General features: G+C 36.6%; 1 protein-coding gene across 1 annotated transcript in view; it reads left to right on the top strand.

The window, feature by feature from the left end:
• Nucleotides 1-17,447, top strand: part of stau2 (staufen double-stranded RNA binding protein 2) — a 147,505-nt gene that overhangs the window by 86,408 nt on the left and 43,650 nt on the right. Inside the window, exon 13 of the mRNA XM_059524481.1 lies at nucleotides 16,533-16,646. Coding sequence (XP_059380464.1) covers nucleotides 16,533-16,646 — 114 coding nt within the window. The remainder of the gene's footprint in view (nucleotides 1-16,532; nucleotides 16,647-17,447) is intronic.

Raw genomic sequence — 17,447 nt, forward strand, 5'->3', positions numbered from 1 at the left:
CCAGTGCGACCGCACACACAAATTTGCCACTGGCAGAAAAAACACCTTATTACCGCTTATTTACACTGCACGTGTCTCCAACACGGTCACCATGTGCGTCATATGTCACTGCTTCACTATATCATTGATTTCACAATGTGACACTTTTTTTATCATGTAAAATATTATACCGGTATTATCGTGAACGATATGATATGGCACACCCCTATTACAAACCAACGTTTGGTGACTACTGAGTGAGAACTGAGAATTGAAACCCTGTTACCCATTTTGGCATAGATTATTTATTCATTCATTCATTCATTCATTTTTGTCTATTAAAAAAATACTTTTCGAAAAAAGTTCAAGTTCTTTTTTTTCTTTTTCTAAAGCTTATTTTATTTTATTTGAAAATAAATCACAAAAATCTGAATTTCAACATTTATTTTGACATCCCAGTATGGAGCCAAAAGAGTCTCAATAAAGATAAATGCACACACTACATTCATACATGCACACACATAATTCATAAATACACACACAGGATACACAAATACACACACAAGATACACAAATGCACACACAAGATACACAAATGCACACAAAGTTCACAAATGTACACACAAAATTTAAAAAGCACAGAAGATTCACAAATGTATACAAAATTCAGAAATGCACACAAAATTCAGAAATACACACACAATTCAGAAATGCAAACAACATTTACAAATGCGCTCAAGATTCACAAATGCACAGGACAAGATTCAGAAATGTATTTCTGATGCACACACACATATATCTTGATTTACAAACTGCTTGCGGTCTGTGAACTTCACTGCATTTGTGTGTGAATTTTGAGACTCCCCTGACTCGACACACAAATGCCTTTTTTTAAACAGGGAATGATCTGCAACCAATCAGATATCTCCCTTGTTTTAGCCAATCACAAGAATGCACCCCACGTGGGGGATTGTTTACTTATAAGCCAATCAGCGAACGACTCACTTTCCTCAGCGAACAACTCACTTTCCTCACGCAGCGAACGACTCACTTTCCTCAGCGAACGATTCACTTTCCTCACGCAGCGAACGACTCACTTTCCTCAGCGAACGACTCACTTACCTCACGCAGCGAACAACTCACTTTCCTCTCGCAGCGGACCACTGACTCTCTCTTCATGTAGGGACCGAATATTATAAATGAAGTGACTTCTATATTGCATCCAAAAGAATATTTAGATATATTTAAATATTCAAAAATGTGTACATTTTTTTTTTTACTCTCATTAAAATATTTCAATAAAATGAAATAATTGCCTATTGCAAATTTATGAATCCATGGTTTTTTTTTTTTCTGCAGTCACTGGGCTATATGTATTGAGACATTTTTAAATTTATATTTTGTAAAAAATAATAAAAAATAAACCTGAATTGTAATCTAAACCTCTGTATTTTCATACAATTTCATAAATAAGTAGGCTATAATATGCCGCACCACAGGCATATCGCGCTGTGTGAACGCGTTCATGTGATTGGCTTATAAGTAAACAATCCCCCACGAGGAGTGCGTTCTTGTGATTGGCTAAAACAAGGGAGATATCTGATTGGTTGCAGATCATTCCCTGTTTAAAAAAAGGCATTTGTGTGTCGAGCCAAGTCAGGGGAGTCTCAAAATTCACACACAAATGCAGGGAAGTTCACAGACCGCAAGCAGTTTGTAAATCAAGATATATGTGTGTGTGCATCAGAAATACATTTCTGAATCTTGTCCTGTGCATTTGTGAATGTTGAGTGCATTTGTAAATGTTGTTTGCATTTCTGAATTGTGTGTGTATTTCTGAATTTTGTGTGCATTTCTGAATTTTGTATGCATTTGTGAATCTTCTGTGCTTTTTAAATTTTGTGTGTGCATTTGTAAATTTTGTGCACATTTGTGTATCCTGTGTTTGTATTGATGAATCATGTGTGTGCATGTATGAATCCTGTGTGTGCATATGTGAATGTAGTGTGTGCATTTATCTTTATTGAGACTCTTTTGGCTCCATATCCCAGTAACAAAAGAAAGTTAAGCACCTCTTTACACTTGTCAAAAACAAACGAAATGAATGAAAAGATCCGATTCTCTAAGCTTGAAGGCGTGAGTCATCTTTCATTGCATGGAAAAGAACAGCCAGCACATTCTTCAGAGTTTCTTCTTTTATGTTCCGAATAAGAAAGAAAGCCATATGGGTTTAATGATGACAGATGACAGCATTTTTGGGTGAACAAAGGTTTTCCTGTTGACTGATCTGACATCTGACAGATTGTTTAGTAGCCTTCAGTGATCTGGTTAAACTCTTGAGCCTCTCTTGTTCAGCTGGGGGACTTATTTGGCATAAGTAGCATCAGTTTTAGACGAATCCAGAGATGGATCTTTCCTCAAATCCCCCTTTGGTCAAGCAACCGAAACCCCGCTAGCTAACGTTCACTCCCTAGGCTGGGGACACAGAGAGTCGGAGAGGACGAAAGGGAGAGAAGAGGTGGAGCAGTGAAGCCAATCTCTGTGGGAACGTTGCTCTTCGCCGCATGTCAGGTGCACATCATAAAGGGCCTTTTGTGCTGAGCCTGAGAGCTGCAAAGCAGTCTGGGAGAATGGAGAGCAGTAGGTAGAGCTCATGTTAGGGATGAGTCCTGAGTATTTTATGAACCCCATTCATCCTATCACTTCATATGAAACTGAGTGAAACATAATGTACCATAGTCTTCCACCCTGCTTGTATACTTCAGAGCTTATGACTTTCTCAATGTAAATAATATAAATTATGTTTTTCAACTTTTACTATTGCTGTGTTGACTTCATTACCAAAGTTACTGTAGGAATTTTTTTTCCAACCTATAGTTTGGACATTTTTATATATATATATATATATATATATATATACACATATATATATATACACAGTCGTGGCCAAAAGTTTTGAACATTACCAAATATATAAAGTATTGTGCAAAAGTCTTAGGCCACTAGTATTTTCACCAACAAAAATGATTTTAAGTCAGTTTTTTTCTATCTTTTGTTGTAGTGGGTCAGTAGTAAATATCAGTTTACATTTCCAAACATTATTTTTGCCATTAAATGTAATAATCCAGTGAGATTTTTGTTTGCATAAGGAGTCTGACAACAGCCAGTGCTCCACACAGAGATCTGATCTCATCATCATTCAGTCTGTCTGGAATGACATGAAGAAACAGAACAAACTGAGACAGACTCAGTCCAGAAGAACTGTGGCAACATCTCCAAGATGCTTCAAGAAACCTGCAAAGATACAGTACTGTGAGAAGTTTTAGGCACTTGTGGAAAAATGCTTTAAAGTGTGGGTAGTCAAAAATAATGCCATAAATAGATTTAATTAATCAACTTATGTTAACTTAACTAAATTAAATCAATTTTTTGTGTGACCACACTATTCATTAAAAAAAGCTTTTGTCCTAAGTGCACTTGGAAATGTAACCTTTTATTTACTACCGACAAGCTACAACAAAAGATAGAAACTTAAAGATAGACTTAAAAACATTTTTTGTTGGTGAAAATACTAGAAGCCGAAGACTTTTGCATAGTACTATATATATGGTATTGACATTTTATAATATATTATAATATACATTTTTTAATATATATATATATTTATAATATATATATTATTAATATATATATATTTTAATATAACTACATTACTTTGCTTTAGACTGCCTGTATGCTTTTTTTTTGGCCTATACATTTTTTTGGCATTTAAAAATAGAAAGTAAGAATTTAAAAATAGGATGCAACTAGACGTTTTTTAAAATACTTTTTTTGGGGAATAATACATTAAAAGGATTATTAGGAACACCTGTTCAATTTCTCATTAATGCAATTATCTAATCAACCAATCACATGGCAGTTGCTTCAATGCATTTAGGGGTGTGGTCCTGGTCAAGACAATCTCCTGAACTCCAAACTGAATGTCAGAATGGGAAAGAAAGGTGATTTAAGCAATTTTGAGCATTGCATGGTTGTTGGTGCCAGGCAGGCCGGTCTGAGTATTTCACAATCTGCTCAGTTACTGGGATTTTCACGCACAACCATTTCTAGGGTTAACAAAGAATGGTGTGAAAAGAAATAAAAAAATCCAGTTTGCGGCATTCCTGTGGGTGAAAATGCCTTGTTGATGCTAGAGGTCAGAGGAGAATGGGCTGACTGATTCAAGCTGATAGATAAGCAACTTTGACTGAAATAACCACTCGTTACAACCGAGGTATGCAGCAAAGCATTTGTGAAGCCAAAACACGCACAACCTTGAGGTGGATGGTCTACAACAGCAGAAGACCCCAACGGGTACCACTCATCTCCATTACAAATAGGAAAAAGAGGCTACAATTTGCACGAGCTCACCAAAATTGGACAGTTGAAGACTGGAAAAATGTTGCCTGGTCTGATGACTCTTGATTTCTGTTGAGACATTCAGATGGTAGAGTCAGAATTTGTCATAAACCGAATGAGAACATGGATCCATCATCCCTTGTTACCACTGTGCAGGCTGGTGGTGGTGTTGTAATGGTGTGGGGGATGTTTTCTTGGCACACTTTAGGCCCCTTAGTGCCAATTGGGCATCGTTTAAATGCCATGGCCTATCTGAGCATTGTTTCTGACCATCCCTTTATGACCACCATGTACCCATCCTCTGATGGCTACTTCCAGCAGGATAATGCACCATGTCACAAAGCTTGAATCATTTCAAATTGGTTTCTTGAACATGACATGAGTTCACTGAACTAAAATGGCCCCCACAGTCACCAGATCTCAACCCAATAGAGCATCTTTGGGATGTGGTGGAACGGGAGCTTCGTGCCGTGGATGTGCATCCCACAAATCTCCATCAACTGCAAGATGCTATGCGATCAATATGGGCCAACATTTCTAAAGAATGCTTTCAGCACCTTGTTGAATCAATGCCACGTAGAATTAAGGCAGTTCTGAAGGCAAAAGGGGGTCAAACACAGTATTAGTATGGTGTCTCTAATGGCGCTTTTCCATTACCAGTACCAGCTCGACTCGACTCGCCTCGGCTCGGCTCGCTTTTCGCTCCGTTTTCCATTGCAGATAGTACCTCCACAATAGTACCTGGTTGTCATAGCAACGCTGCAGGAAACTGCCGTGACGTAATCTTCTACGCGACACACACCCGCTACCCACACACACAGGACAATGGAGGAAATCGAGTGCATGTTGTTTTTGATCCTCGGGATGTGGCTGTTTCTCACAGCAAGAAGACAAACGTTGTTTCAGGAGAGGCTGAGGGCAGCAAAACGAAACACTGCTGAAAAAAAACAGGAGTGTAATGATGAAGCAGTGAATAGTGACGATTCTCTCTGACCAATCAGCAGTCTGCTGTGTTTTCACGTCACATTATAGTATCGCCTCAGCTCGCCTGGAACCTCGCCGGAGGTGGTACGAAAAAGTACCTGGAAGCCGGTACAGGTACAACTTTTACACAGTGGTAAACCAAACAGAGCCGAGGCGAGCTGGTACTGTGTAGTGGAAAAGCGCTATAATAATCCTTTAGGTGAGTGTATAGTAACCTTAGTATTTTCATTTAGGTTAAATTTTTCATTCTGGCATAGACATTTTTTGTTTTGATTTGTTTTGTTTTACTTTTTATTGATGCTGTTCAATCCAAGAGATCTAAAAATGAAAAAGACGTTGTTTTTGTAATTAATTAATTATTTTAACATTTCCCACTTTTAGTAATACGATTGCCTTTTTTTTCTTTTCTTTTTTTTTTTTGCTTTTTATGTGGTATGTAAAAATAAGTAGAAAATACACTTAGCCTATTGTATAATTTTTTGCTGGCAATTAAGATTTTCTGAATGTTTTGTTTTTGAGTTTTAGACTATGTACTCGGAGACCCTCACCTTATCCCTCTTTTTTTCATGCACATTTCAGTTTCGCCTCTGCCTTTATTTAATTGTACTCTTTCTGTTTCCTCCCACCCTCTGAGCCCCTCTGCTCACTGCCGTTCTGTTTCTCTTTTTGTTTGTCTGTCTCTCACATGGTTTCTAACCTTGGCTAGAAATACCAGCATACCTAGATTCAGATCACAGGCTCTCAGTTATTTCTTCAAATAATGCCCATTGATGTTTTCCGACCTTCGAGTGAATCGCGGCTGCGTTTTGAGATGAATGGAGACGAGCTGATAAAAGAACTTGTGCTTGGATTTCTCATCCTGCCAGTGCTGGGCACACATGCATCTCTCTGTGAGGTGCTGCTTTGATCATGGGCAGCAGCATTCAGCATCTATACGCCAACTGCTCTGCAGTCATGCCATAAATCACTTCATAAATCGCTTCATATGCAGGTGATGGAAGCGCCCATAATGCATCCATTTAATCCTTTATATCAGTGATTTAAAGGATTTTTAGCAATTTATTAATTTTATATATAGTAATTAATGTATTAATATCTGTAGATTCAATATACACAGTGCCTTGCAAAAGTATTGTTGTTATTAAGTATATGTATGTTATTGCTGCTTTGTTAAACTGCTTTAAATTATTTTTTTTACAACAATCTACACTTCATACACCATAATTACCAAGCCAAAAAAAAACAGGTTTTGACAAGTTATTAAAAAGGAAAAATTTTATCACGTATTTTGCATAAATATTCATTCCCTTAACTCAGTACTTAGTTGAAGCACCGTTATAGCCTTAAGTCTTTTTTGATATGATGTGGCACACTTTGTACATCTTCATGAAAATCAAGCACATTTCATCTCTGCTAGATATTTTACAGTCTATTGTATGAAAAGTGGAAGCATTTAGGAGCAGCAGCAACTAAGCCACGAAGAGGTAGACCACAAAGTCATGGAGTAAGGTCAAAGAATTCTGAAGCTAAAAATCTCTAATGCTCTGCTGATTCCATTGGAGTTATTTACTTGGGTGTAAAGCATGCTGCAACTGGACTCTGGAGCAGTGGGAACCTGTTCTGTTGAGTAATGAATAACGCTTCTCTGTTTTGCAGTCTGATGGTCGAGACTAGGTTTGGTGGATGCCAGAAGAACATTACCTGCCTTACTGCACTGTGCCAACTGTGCAGTTTGGTGGAGGAGGGATAATGGTATAGGGGCTGTTTTTCGTGGGTTTGGTTAAGCCCCTTACTTCCAGTGATGGGAAGTCTTAATGCTTCAGCATACCAAGAAATTCTGAACAATGCTCTGCTACAAAGTTTGTGGGAACAGTTTGGGAAAGTCCCTTTTATATTCCAATATGACTGTCCCGGTGCTCAAAGCATGGTGCATGAAGACATTGGTTGGATGAGTTTGGTGTGGAAGAACTTGACTGGCCCGTATACTGGTAGGGCAAAAACACCAAAACTCAGTTCCTGTTGATTTAATAGTCTCAAAACTTTTGTGCATTATATAAATGTTTATCTGCCATAACATGGTAATATTAATAGTCAGAATTTTCATTTCTCTAATATTATCAATAATTACAAAGCTAAGCCCATACCTGAAGATGAAATACATGAAAAAATGGCATTGAAGCCAGTATTATGACTGACCATTCATACGTTTTAATCACACTTTAATTTCCATTCTGCCCACCTGCAGCATCTCTATAACCTGTAACCCACCATAAGGCCCTTAATTGCAAAGCACTAAGTGATGATATGAAAGTGATTTAATTTGATGCGAGAACATTTGAAGTTGTATAACTCAACAGTAGCATCAGGTTCATGATTTCAATTACAAAAGTGAATTGATATGGGCTATATGATAAGGTGACTCAATCCTTTTATGGCTAACGATTTGATTCAGAAGACGTTTTTGGCACTGGTACGCCTTAGACTTCCAATCGGACCCAAAAACTGGTGAAGCATTTTTTGGATGACTTAGGAGGCGATTAAAGATATATTTATGTTATAACTTTAAAATCCGGCAGAGGTGGGTAGAGTACCCAAAAACTGTACTCAAGTAAAATTATAAGTACTTATAGAAATATTTACTCAAGTAAAAGTAAAAGTACTAGTCTGAATAGTTACTTAAGTAAGAATAAAAAAGTATCGGATAAAAAATCTACTCAAGTAGTTAGTTACTAGTTACTTTGGGTCATATATACTGAGCCTATTTTTATTTAGATATATAGATAAAATTTATGTAATGTATGTGTGTGTATAAAGATATATATTTCATCAGCCTTTACACCAGTCTTCAATGTCACATAATCCTTCATAAATCATTCCAATATGTTGATTTACTATCAATGATGTTCTTTTTATCATAATCCTAAACAAAATGTCACAGGTTCCAAAGAAATATTAAGCAGCAAAACTGTTTCCAGCACTGGTAATAAATCAATATATTAGAATTATATTTTAAGGATCATAACTCTGAAAACTGAAGTAACAACTGATGAAAATTCGGATTTGCATCATGAAATGAATTATATTTTAAAGTATGTATTATATATGTATAAATAACCTATGACACAGAGATGAGAGAAAACTCCTCACATGACCGTTAAGTTACAGAACATCTTTCTGTTTACTTAAGTCACAGATATAGGTGTCATGCCATAACATATTTTTTAATACGACTTGACTTTATATTAAATGTGAATTTAACATTGAAAGTCAATGTGATATAAAAACTGCTACTAATCTTTCATTGTTCATAAAGAGAGCAAGTAACATTTACATTATCAAAAATCATTATCACTGACAGTCTAGAGTTCAATCACTCTCAAAAACTCCCATTAAAATCACTGAACTGTTAACCCTGTGAAATCAATATTTTATTTACCGGTTCGTACACACATCTGCACTTTGTTATTTCTGACGAGAGAATTCGCCAGAAAGAGGTATTCCGTCAGTGATCGAGTGAAGGAAGCACCGGCATTTTAGCGATGACTCATCTGAATGCCTCTGATTGGCCAATGCATTCAAAAGCTCAACAGAATTGTGTGTGATTGGTTATAATGTGCAGCGCTGTAAAATCGCATCTATCTCTGGCTCAGCGCCAGCAAGCGATCACGGATCTGAATTTAGCAGCTGATGATATGACTCGCTGAACGTTCTCACGCCGGTGTTTTAGTATTAATATTAATAAAATATTAATCGGCTATTTTTTGTGTTTTTGAAGCTGCATTCAACTTGGATCCCTTCTGTTATAAGTCACACGTACAACAAACTAATGTCACAGGTATCGTGTACTGTAATCGAATGTAGCCCAAGTTATTACCTGTTAAACAGTAGACAGCACACGCGGTGTTCATCTAATAAAGATCTTCATCGCTAGCAAATAGCCTTTGCAGATCTGCACTGATTTCAATTCAGAGCAGATCCATATCCACGTTTTCAACGCTGCTGATGTTCTTAAACGTTACAACTCTGAGTGAACCGCTTCAGACTCTCAGCACGTGCGGCAGGGAACTGAACGAATCATTCAAACTGATTCATGAACCAATTCACTTGTTTGCCTACTGGTTTGATCAACCCTTTGCACAGAATTGACTCAAAAGAATGAATCATTCGCGAATGGGCATCACTCATTGCCCAGAGAAAAGTAGACGGCGCGTTTGTAATAAACTGAAGCATTTATAACATTTATTGCATTAAGATAAAGTAACGAGAGGAGCGTCAAACACAGTAACGAAGTAAACGTAAAAAGTTTTTCCAAATAATTTACTCAAGTAAAAGTACCCATCTTTAAATATACTCCAAAAGTATTAGTTACCCAAAAAATTTACTCAAGTAAATGTAACGAAGTAAATGTAACTCGTTACTACCCACCTCTGAAATCCGGCATGTATCAAATTTGTTGATGTGCAGTGTCTGATTTAGTGGTAAAGGGAGCCATATTTGGTTAGGAAAAATGAAGCTTTTTTTGCCTTCGCTCTTAAAAATAAAAAGTCTTTATTGGCGTCTGTGGTTCCTTTTAACATCTATGAAATATTTCAAATACACAAAAGTTTGTTTATACTGGACGAATGTTTTTAGGCTGGTTCTTTAAAGAACTGTTCACTGCCAGGTTCTGACGGTGGCCCAGTTCCACGACACAATGAAATTAGCAAACAAGCCGAAATAAGCTGAATGCAATGAAATTAGCTGCAAAATAATGGAAACAAACTGCAACACAATAGAAACAAGCCACAAAACAATGAAATTAGCACAACACAACACATCAAAATTACCACAGCACAACGGAAACAAATTGGAATACAAAGGAATCAAGCCACAACACAATGGAAACATCCCACAACACAAGGAAATTATCACAACACAGCGGAAACAAGCAGCAACACAACAGAAACAAGCCACAAAACAATAAAATTAGCACAACACACTGGAAAGAAGCATCAACACAACAAAATTACCACAACACATTGGAATCAAGTGGCAACACAATGGAAACAAGCCACAACACATTGGAAACAAGTCGCAAAACAGCTAAATTGGCACAACACAACGTAAACAAGCCGCAACACAGCGTAATTAGCACAACACAGCTAAATTAATCCTATGTGTTGTGTTGTGGCGATTTCGTTCGACTACTGGTTCTTCATGGCATTGCTGCAAAAAATTCCTTTTTAGAACCTTTGTTTTTAGGTGTGTAGTTATTTATTTTTAGACATTTCCCTCTTTTTAAGTGTAGAAATGTTCAACGCATTGTCCAGGAGAGCATTAACCCTCTGGGGACGGATTGGGCGGTACCGCCCAAAATGGCATACTTTTACAAATGTGTAGTTATCTCAAAAACTATTAATGCTAGAGAGATGCGTTTTTTTTTTTTGCCGTCTTCCTCAGATTCCACTGAAAACAGCGGTATCCAGTTTGTATATTAATCACGCTTCCCTTATTGCGCAATACCACTGCGTAAACAGGCCAATGAAAACTATTATGTTAGGCAGATTCAACACGCAACAACCAATGTAAAAACCGCTGGGAGGAATATTTTTCTAACCCAATCAGAGGAAGGTTACCATGATTTATTCTAGCCATTCAGAGGACTCTGTAGCTCTGCTGTAGCCTTGTAAAAGCTGGGCTGGACTACAGTAAAACGACCTCCAGCCAGGTGTAATCAATAACCGATCGGAGAATCAGCATGAGGTGGAGAAAGCAGAAAGCGATCGGAGTATTAGCGAGCACAAAGAGATAAATTAGAGCGAGATATAGCATTATTACAGAATTGTTTTATCAAAATGGCAAGCAGTAAAAGATTTAGGGCAGAACAAGCTCTGGAACAATTACTGGAAAGTGACGAGGGGAAATCTGGAGCAGACAGCTTTTACACAGATGACGAAGTATTTTACCAGGATGGGGAAGATCCATTTGAGGACTGGTATGTAACTTCAAATAACCTCTTTATCATTATAATTTATTATATCATACATCTTGAGTATGTATATGTTTTGGATTTTTAGTCAGATAGCGATTGAGGCATGAAATATTTGTTTTAGTGTACCATACTACTCTTTCCCTGATAACTCAGTTCAAGAGTGGTGTGAAATTTGTTACTCAACTAACTTACTCAACTAAGTAAACTGCTCAGGTCAAGAGAGGTGAAATGTGTTTTTAGTGTACAGTGGAGTTTCATAGGGTTACATGAGTTTATAGGAGTTATTTTTTCTACATTGAATTTTGACACAAAAAAAGCTTCCAGTTTGATTGTGTATTTGCTCTGATGCAGGATGCAGACAGGGCAACTCACCGCACACCCCTACCCATTGTCCCTTGGACCCAGCAAACCCTGCACACAAGCCTGCAGATGTCAGAAAGTACTGTGAGCACTGCAAGGCAAGCAAAGTGTACAACAAGACCCCCTGTCAGTGTGGGGCATGCCATGTGCCCCTCTGCAACTTCCTGGAGAGGCCTTGCTTTGCTCACTGGCATGCCTAGGACTGTTTGTAAAAAAAGTTAATTATTTAATTGTTCTTTACACATTTGATTAAACAATAACACATTTCTGTCAAGCAAAGAGTTTGAAAAAAATTTTTTTTTTTCAAAAACTGTTCTATATTTTGTGTTTTTCAGTAATAAATGACAAAAAAATCTCATTTTCGTTTTTGAAATTCTCTAGTTTATTGTACAATTTTTCACTCATACTTCCTTTATAAACATATTGCATGCATGCCTATGGTAGCTTAGGGTCCTCTGAATCCATCGATACCAAATACATGGTGGTCCATCATCATTACATATGGTTTATAAGCCGAAATGTAAAAATAGAGAAAACAGACCAAAAAGGGCTTAGTCCCAAAAATAAAAAAACGCCTAGGACTGTTTGTAAATAAAGTTAATTATTGAATTGTTCTTTACACATTTGATTGAACATTAACCCATTTCTGTCAAGCAAAGGGTTTGAAAAATATATTTTTGGGTCAAAAACTTTTCACTTTTGTTGTGTGAGGTAGGATTTTCAGTAATAAATGACAAAAATCTCATTTTAGTTTTTTGAAATTCTCTAGTTTATTGTACAATTTTTCACTCATACTTCCTTTATAGACATATTGCATGCATGCTTATGGTAGCTTAGGGTCTTCTGAATCCATCGATACCAAATACATGGTGGTCCATCATCATTACATATGGTTTATAAGCCGAAATGTAAAAATAGAGAAAACGGACCAAAAAGGGCTTAGTCCCCTAAGGGTTAAATGCACATGCTGAAGCTAGACGTATTATAAACAGAGACATGTTATGGCTCGAACTGCTGGTTTAGCGCATATGTAACTGCAATATAATGTCATCAGACGTAGTCGTGTAAAATCCACCAGCAATATCATCCTGATAAGAATCACTGGTCCATGTGCTTAAGTCAAAGGCAAGATGTTGCTCATTTTGTTTTAATTTTCTTCCTTTGCCATGTAGCAAATCCCACTTTAATGAAAATAAAAACTATCAGATGATGTATGTTTTAAACATCTGTGCCAAAAGATCTGCCTTGTGATGGAGTTTATTCTTTTTTGTTTTTCTTACCCCCCGTACTCTGCTGTGTTGTCTGTGTAAAAAGCACTTCAAATAGCACTGGCAGAGTCCTTCGCTTGATTTGGCTCCTTTTCCATTGCACATCTCCGTCTTATACACAGTCGACATCAAACGCATCAAAGAACGGGACAGTTTGTTTCTGTCCCTCTTGCCCTTTCCCTGTTCCTGGAGCTGGTGTTTATGATGGGATTTTCATTAGCAAACACATGCTAGACGTGCTAATCCCTTATGGTCTGATTTTTTCCTCGTTCTGATGGGGCCCAGCTGTATTGCTGTGGCGTATTTGTGCGAGGAGCGAACTTTGAAAAACAAATTTTGTCAGGGAGATGAATCTTGAGGCTGACAGGAAGCTGGCACTGATCTGGGTGTCTTAAGCTTGATGGTGGCCCACAGATATTTACTCAAAGTGACGATACTCCACCATAATTAAATGCATTAGGAAAAGTTTTAAATCAAACCCAGCATTGCGAACGGATACACATTCTGTGGTATGTTTGCGATACAGCTCAAACACATCAGATTTAACTAAATGAATTTCATTTGGCCCAGATGTAGTGTGTTTATATATATATATATATATATATATATATATATATATATATATATATATATATATATATATATATATATATGAAATAATTAATTATGAACATACATAATTGAATAGTTAATGTAAAAAAAATAGTAATTTTACAGTATTTTAAACTAACATAACGTGTGTTTGTATATATGTATGTGTGTGTGTGTATATATATATATATATATATATATATATATATATATGTGTGTGTGTGTGTGTGTGTGTGTGTGTGTATATATATATAATTTGTTAATTAGTTGAAATAATGTAATTTAATAAATGTAATATTTTTAAAGTATTTAAAACGAATAAAAAGTAGTATTTAAATGTCCAATAGAATTGTAAACCATAGAATTGGATTCATTTATATTATTTTATTTTATATTTCTATAAAATATTTGTAAATATTTTATTATTAATATTTTTATATTTAAATATGCTTTTAATGTCATGAGAATATACAGAATTATATATAACTAATAATACATTCTTGTTATTCTCTTATCTCATCGATGACGTCGACGCAAAAAATACGTAGACGCAAAATATGCGCATCGATTCGTCGACCTGTTTTTATTTCTCTAAAAAAACGTTTGCAAAATGTTTACCTTATGTGCGCTGAATATACGCGATGGCCGGATCAACATTCTGTCCAACGTTATATAACCAATCCAGGGTTTTTTCTGCATTGATCTTTTTTTTGGCGGCTGTCAAAGCCTTATTTCATCGGTGAGTGATGTAGAATAGAATGACTGTGCTGCGCCTGACAGGGCGCGTACGAGAGAGAGAGCCCAGGCTCTCAACACGAGCGCTTCTTGCTCTCTCTCTCCCTCGTGCATATTAATCAAAATCATTAAACACGATAGAAAAACACCAAAGTTTCACTCGTGCTCGCGCACTCACAGTCTTCAAATTACACGAGCGCTGTCTTGCTCTCTCTCTCTCTCTCTCTCTCTCGCTGTCTCTCTCTCTCTCTCTCTCCCTCGTGCATATTAACCAAAATCATTAGACACGATAGAAAAAGTGCGGAACGCCAAAGTTTCACGTGGAGCATTCGGAGATTTTTTTTTTCTACATGACAGGCTGCTGGCTCCCACTGTTAATTTTTATTTTTTATTTTTTGGAAAAGCACTCTCTGTATTAGCTTAAAGCCCTAAATTTTACATTGGTTACTGTATTCTTTCAATTGCTCTAAACAAGTATTTTGGGTGAACTTTTTTATTGAATGCGAGACATCAAGTTGTTGTTATTTTCATCTGAAAGAAGAACTTTTTTTCAGTAAGCTAGGCCCTATGTGTTCAGTAAGCTTGTTTCAGTAAGCTGTGTGTTTTCAAGGCTTCAAGGTTTTATTGAATGCTATCTCTATACAAGTGCAAAGTAATGCATTCTTAGTCAGTCTATTATTTTGTAATTTTAAGAACAATAAACATATATTGCAATGTTAAGGAATTCATGTTTTTTTTCATTCAGATATGTAAATCAACATGTATAAATTGTTAGTAGTAAATTAATGGGGAGATAATCGAAATCGAATCGGTCTGGAAAAATTAAGCGTTAGATTAATCGATGCATCGGAAAAATAATCGCTAGATTAATCGTTTAAAAAATAATCGTTTATCCCAGCCCTAATAAGGATATTTAAAGTAAGATTTTATATTATAGATTTTTATATTACTTTTGTGTGTATAATTGATTTAGTTATTATATTTAATAATATTAAGAGAGTTATTATAATTATAAAATATTGGGGCTGTTAATTGGTTCAAAACTGCAATCAAAGCAGTTACTCCCTATATGATGATTGGTTAATTAACGTAAATGCACTTAATTGCATTTTTCAATATTTGAGAAAAAAATGAATCAATTGAAATTGAAATAATAACATGAAGAACATGATCTGTTTGTGCAGAATATAATAGAAATATTAACCAAGTCAGTGGAGGCATTTATTTGTTCTCTTCACCAGACACAAGATGTTTGTATATGTCAGAGTTCCTGTTTCCTGGAGCTGTAAACGCCAATCACACATTGCTTCTTGCAAACCGTGTTGTTAACATTGTCTTTAAAACACACTTCACAGCGGAATGCCCCGTGGATCTGGCCCATCAGACCACTTGAAGACTGAGCATAAACACACATCCATGGAGTTAGATTCCTTCAGTGTGCTGTTGCACTCATTCATCTTCTCTTCAGGATTCTCAGTTTTATGCAGTAACAATTATTTATTTTAAATCTATGATCAGCGTTTAGTCCAAGAAATTGCTTGTGCTAAGAAGTTCTCTGGAAGCAGACTTGCACACATTGTAACCAGCTGTCCAGACATTTTTCCCATGGAACAACTCTCATGTTCCCAAGTCTCTATGTTTAGTAATATAGATCTATATCCACTGAATTTTCTCAGTTTTTTTAGAAACTGTTCATCTTAAAATTCAGTTTCAGTCATTATTTATGAAACCAAAAAATGAAAAAAAAAAACTAAAAGTAAATCTAATGAAAAAGCAGTTTCTTTATGTTCTGCAAATAAAAAAAGTATTTAAAATTGCCTGGATATGTATATAGGTCAGGCTTAACATGATCAAAGTGGCCCAGCATAGTGTCCAAAATCCTTGCACACACACACACACACACACACACAATCCTTTGGGTGTTGATGAGTGGAGTTTGACGTGCAGAGGTGTTCTCAGAAACCCCAAACGGGGCCAGAGCTCGCCTCTAAATCACTCTATCACTTGCCATTCGAGCGTTTGAGAAAGCATAGATTGTGAACCATTCATGAGGATGAAGATCAGAATCTAAAACCACTGCTGTTATCAAGTAAAAGTGAGCACAAACTACCAGCCAAGTCTGAGGATCCAGTTTGTACTTTTCCCACAAAATGTTTTCCAAGGTCAGAACCGCAGTGAAGTACATTCTGAAAAATGCATCACATAATATTTAATACTCCCTTCCCTCCGTCTCTCCTCTCATGCAGGTGCAGTACTCAGATCGGCAAACTGAGAACGAGTTCATGACCTACCTGACCCTCTCACCTGTGCAGATGACCTTCCACGGCATTGGGAGCTCCATTCCAGCTAGCCATGACCAGGTCTGTCTGTCTTTCTCTCGTTCGATCATTTTATCTTTCCGTCTGTCCCTCTTACTATCCGTCTGTCCCTATGTCTATCCGTCTGTCCCTCCATCCATCCATCCATCCATCCATCTATCTATCATAATATCATTCTGTAGCTCTTTACACTTAATGTATGCAGTTTTTTAATTGAACAAAATGTAAAATGAAGTGACATTTATAAAAAATAAAATAAAATAAAAAAACTCAGACAAAACATTTCAAATTATGAATAAGGATTCATTTAAAATTACTGTAACACCAGTTGGCTGATGTCACTTGGTTTGATATTTTGCATTCAAAGCAGTGACATTCAGACATTGTCCATGTGACTTAAGTGCCTGAAGGTTTTGGGTTTCTTTGCGATTGTTATGTTAAATGAGTTCCAGATACAGATGATTTTAAAGAAATGATTTGTTCGGCAGGCTGGTATTTCATCACCTTTTTCCCATGGTTTTTCAAGCCAGTTACTGCATTCCTTGCCGATTCGTTGATTGCTTTGGGATACAAAACTGATATTGGGAAAATGTCAAACCGACTGACACATTTGTGCTGACAGATCTGAAAGCATCATGCAGTGTGCTGTCAATAAAAGGTGTTCATTATGAAGATTCATTGGGGAGAACATGTTGTGCACAGATATTTTATTGCATTGTTTGTTTGCAGAGTTTCCTTGGATATATCTGGCTATCCGCAGCCAGTTACTTGCTAGCACAGTTTAGACATTCAGGCAATCGGAACACGCACAGCCATTATCCCCATTGTTAATGATAAGCGTGG

Source organism: Carassius carassius, chromosome 35, assembly GCF_963082965.1.
Source record: "Carassius carassius chromosome 35, fCarCar2.1, whole genome shotgun sequence".
NCBI classification, from domain to species: domain Eukaryota; kingdom Metazoa; phylum Chordata; class Actinopteri; order Cypriniformes; family Cyprinidae; genus Carassius; species Carassius carassius.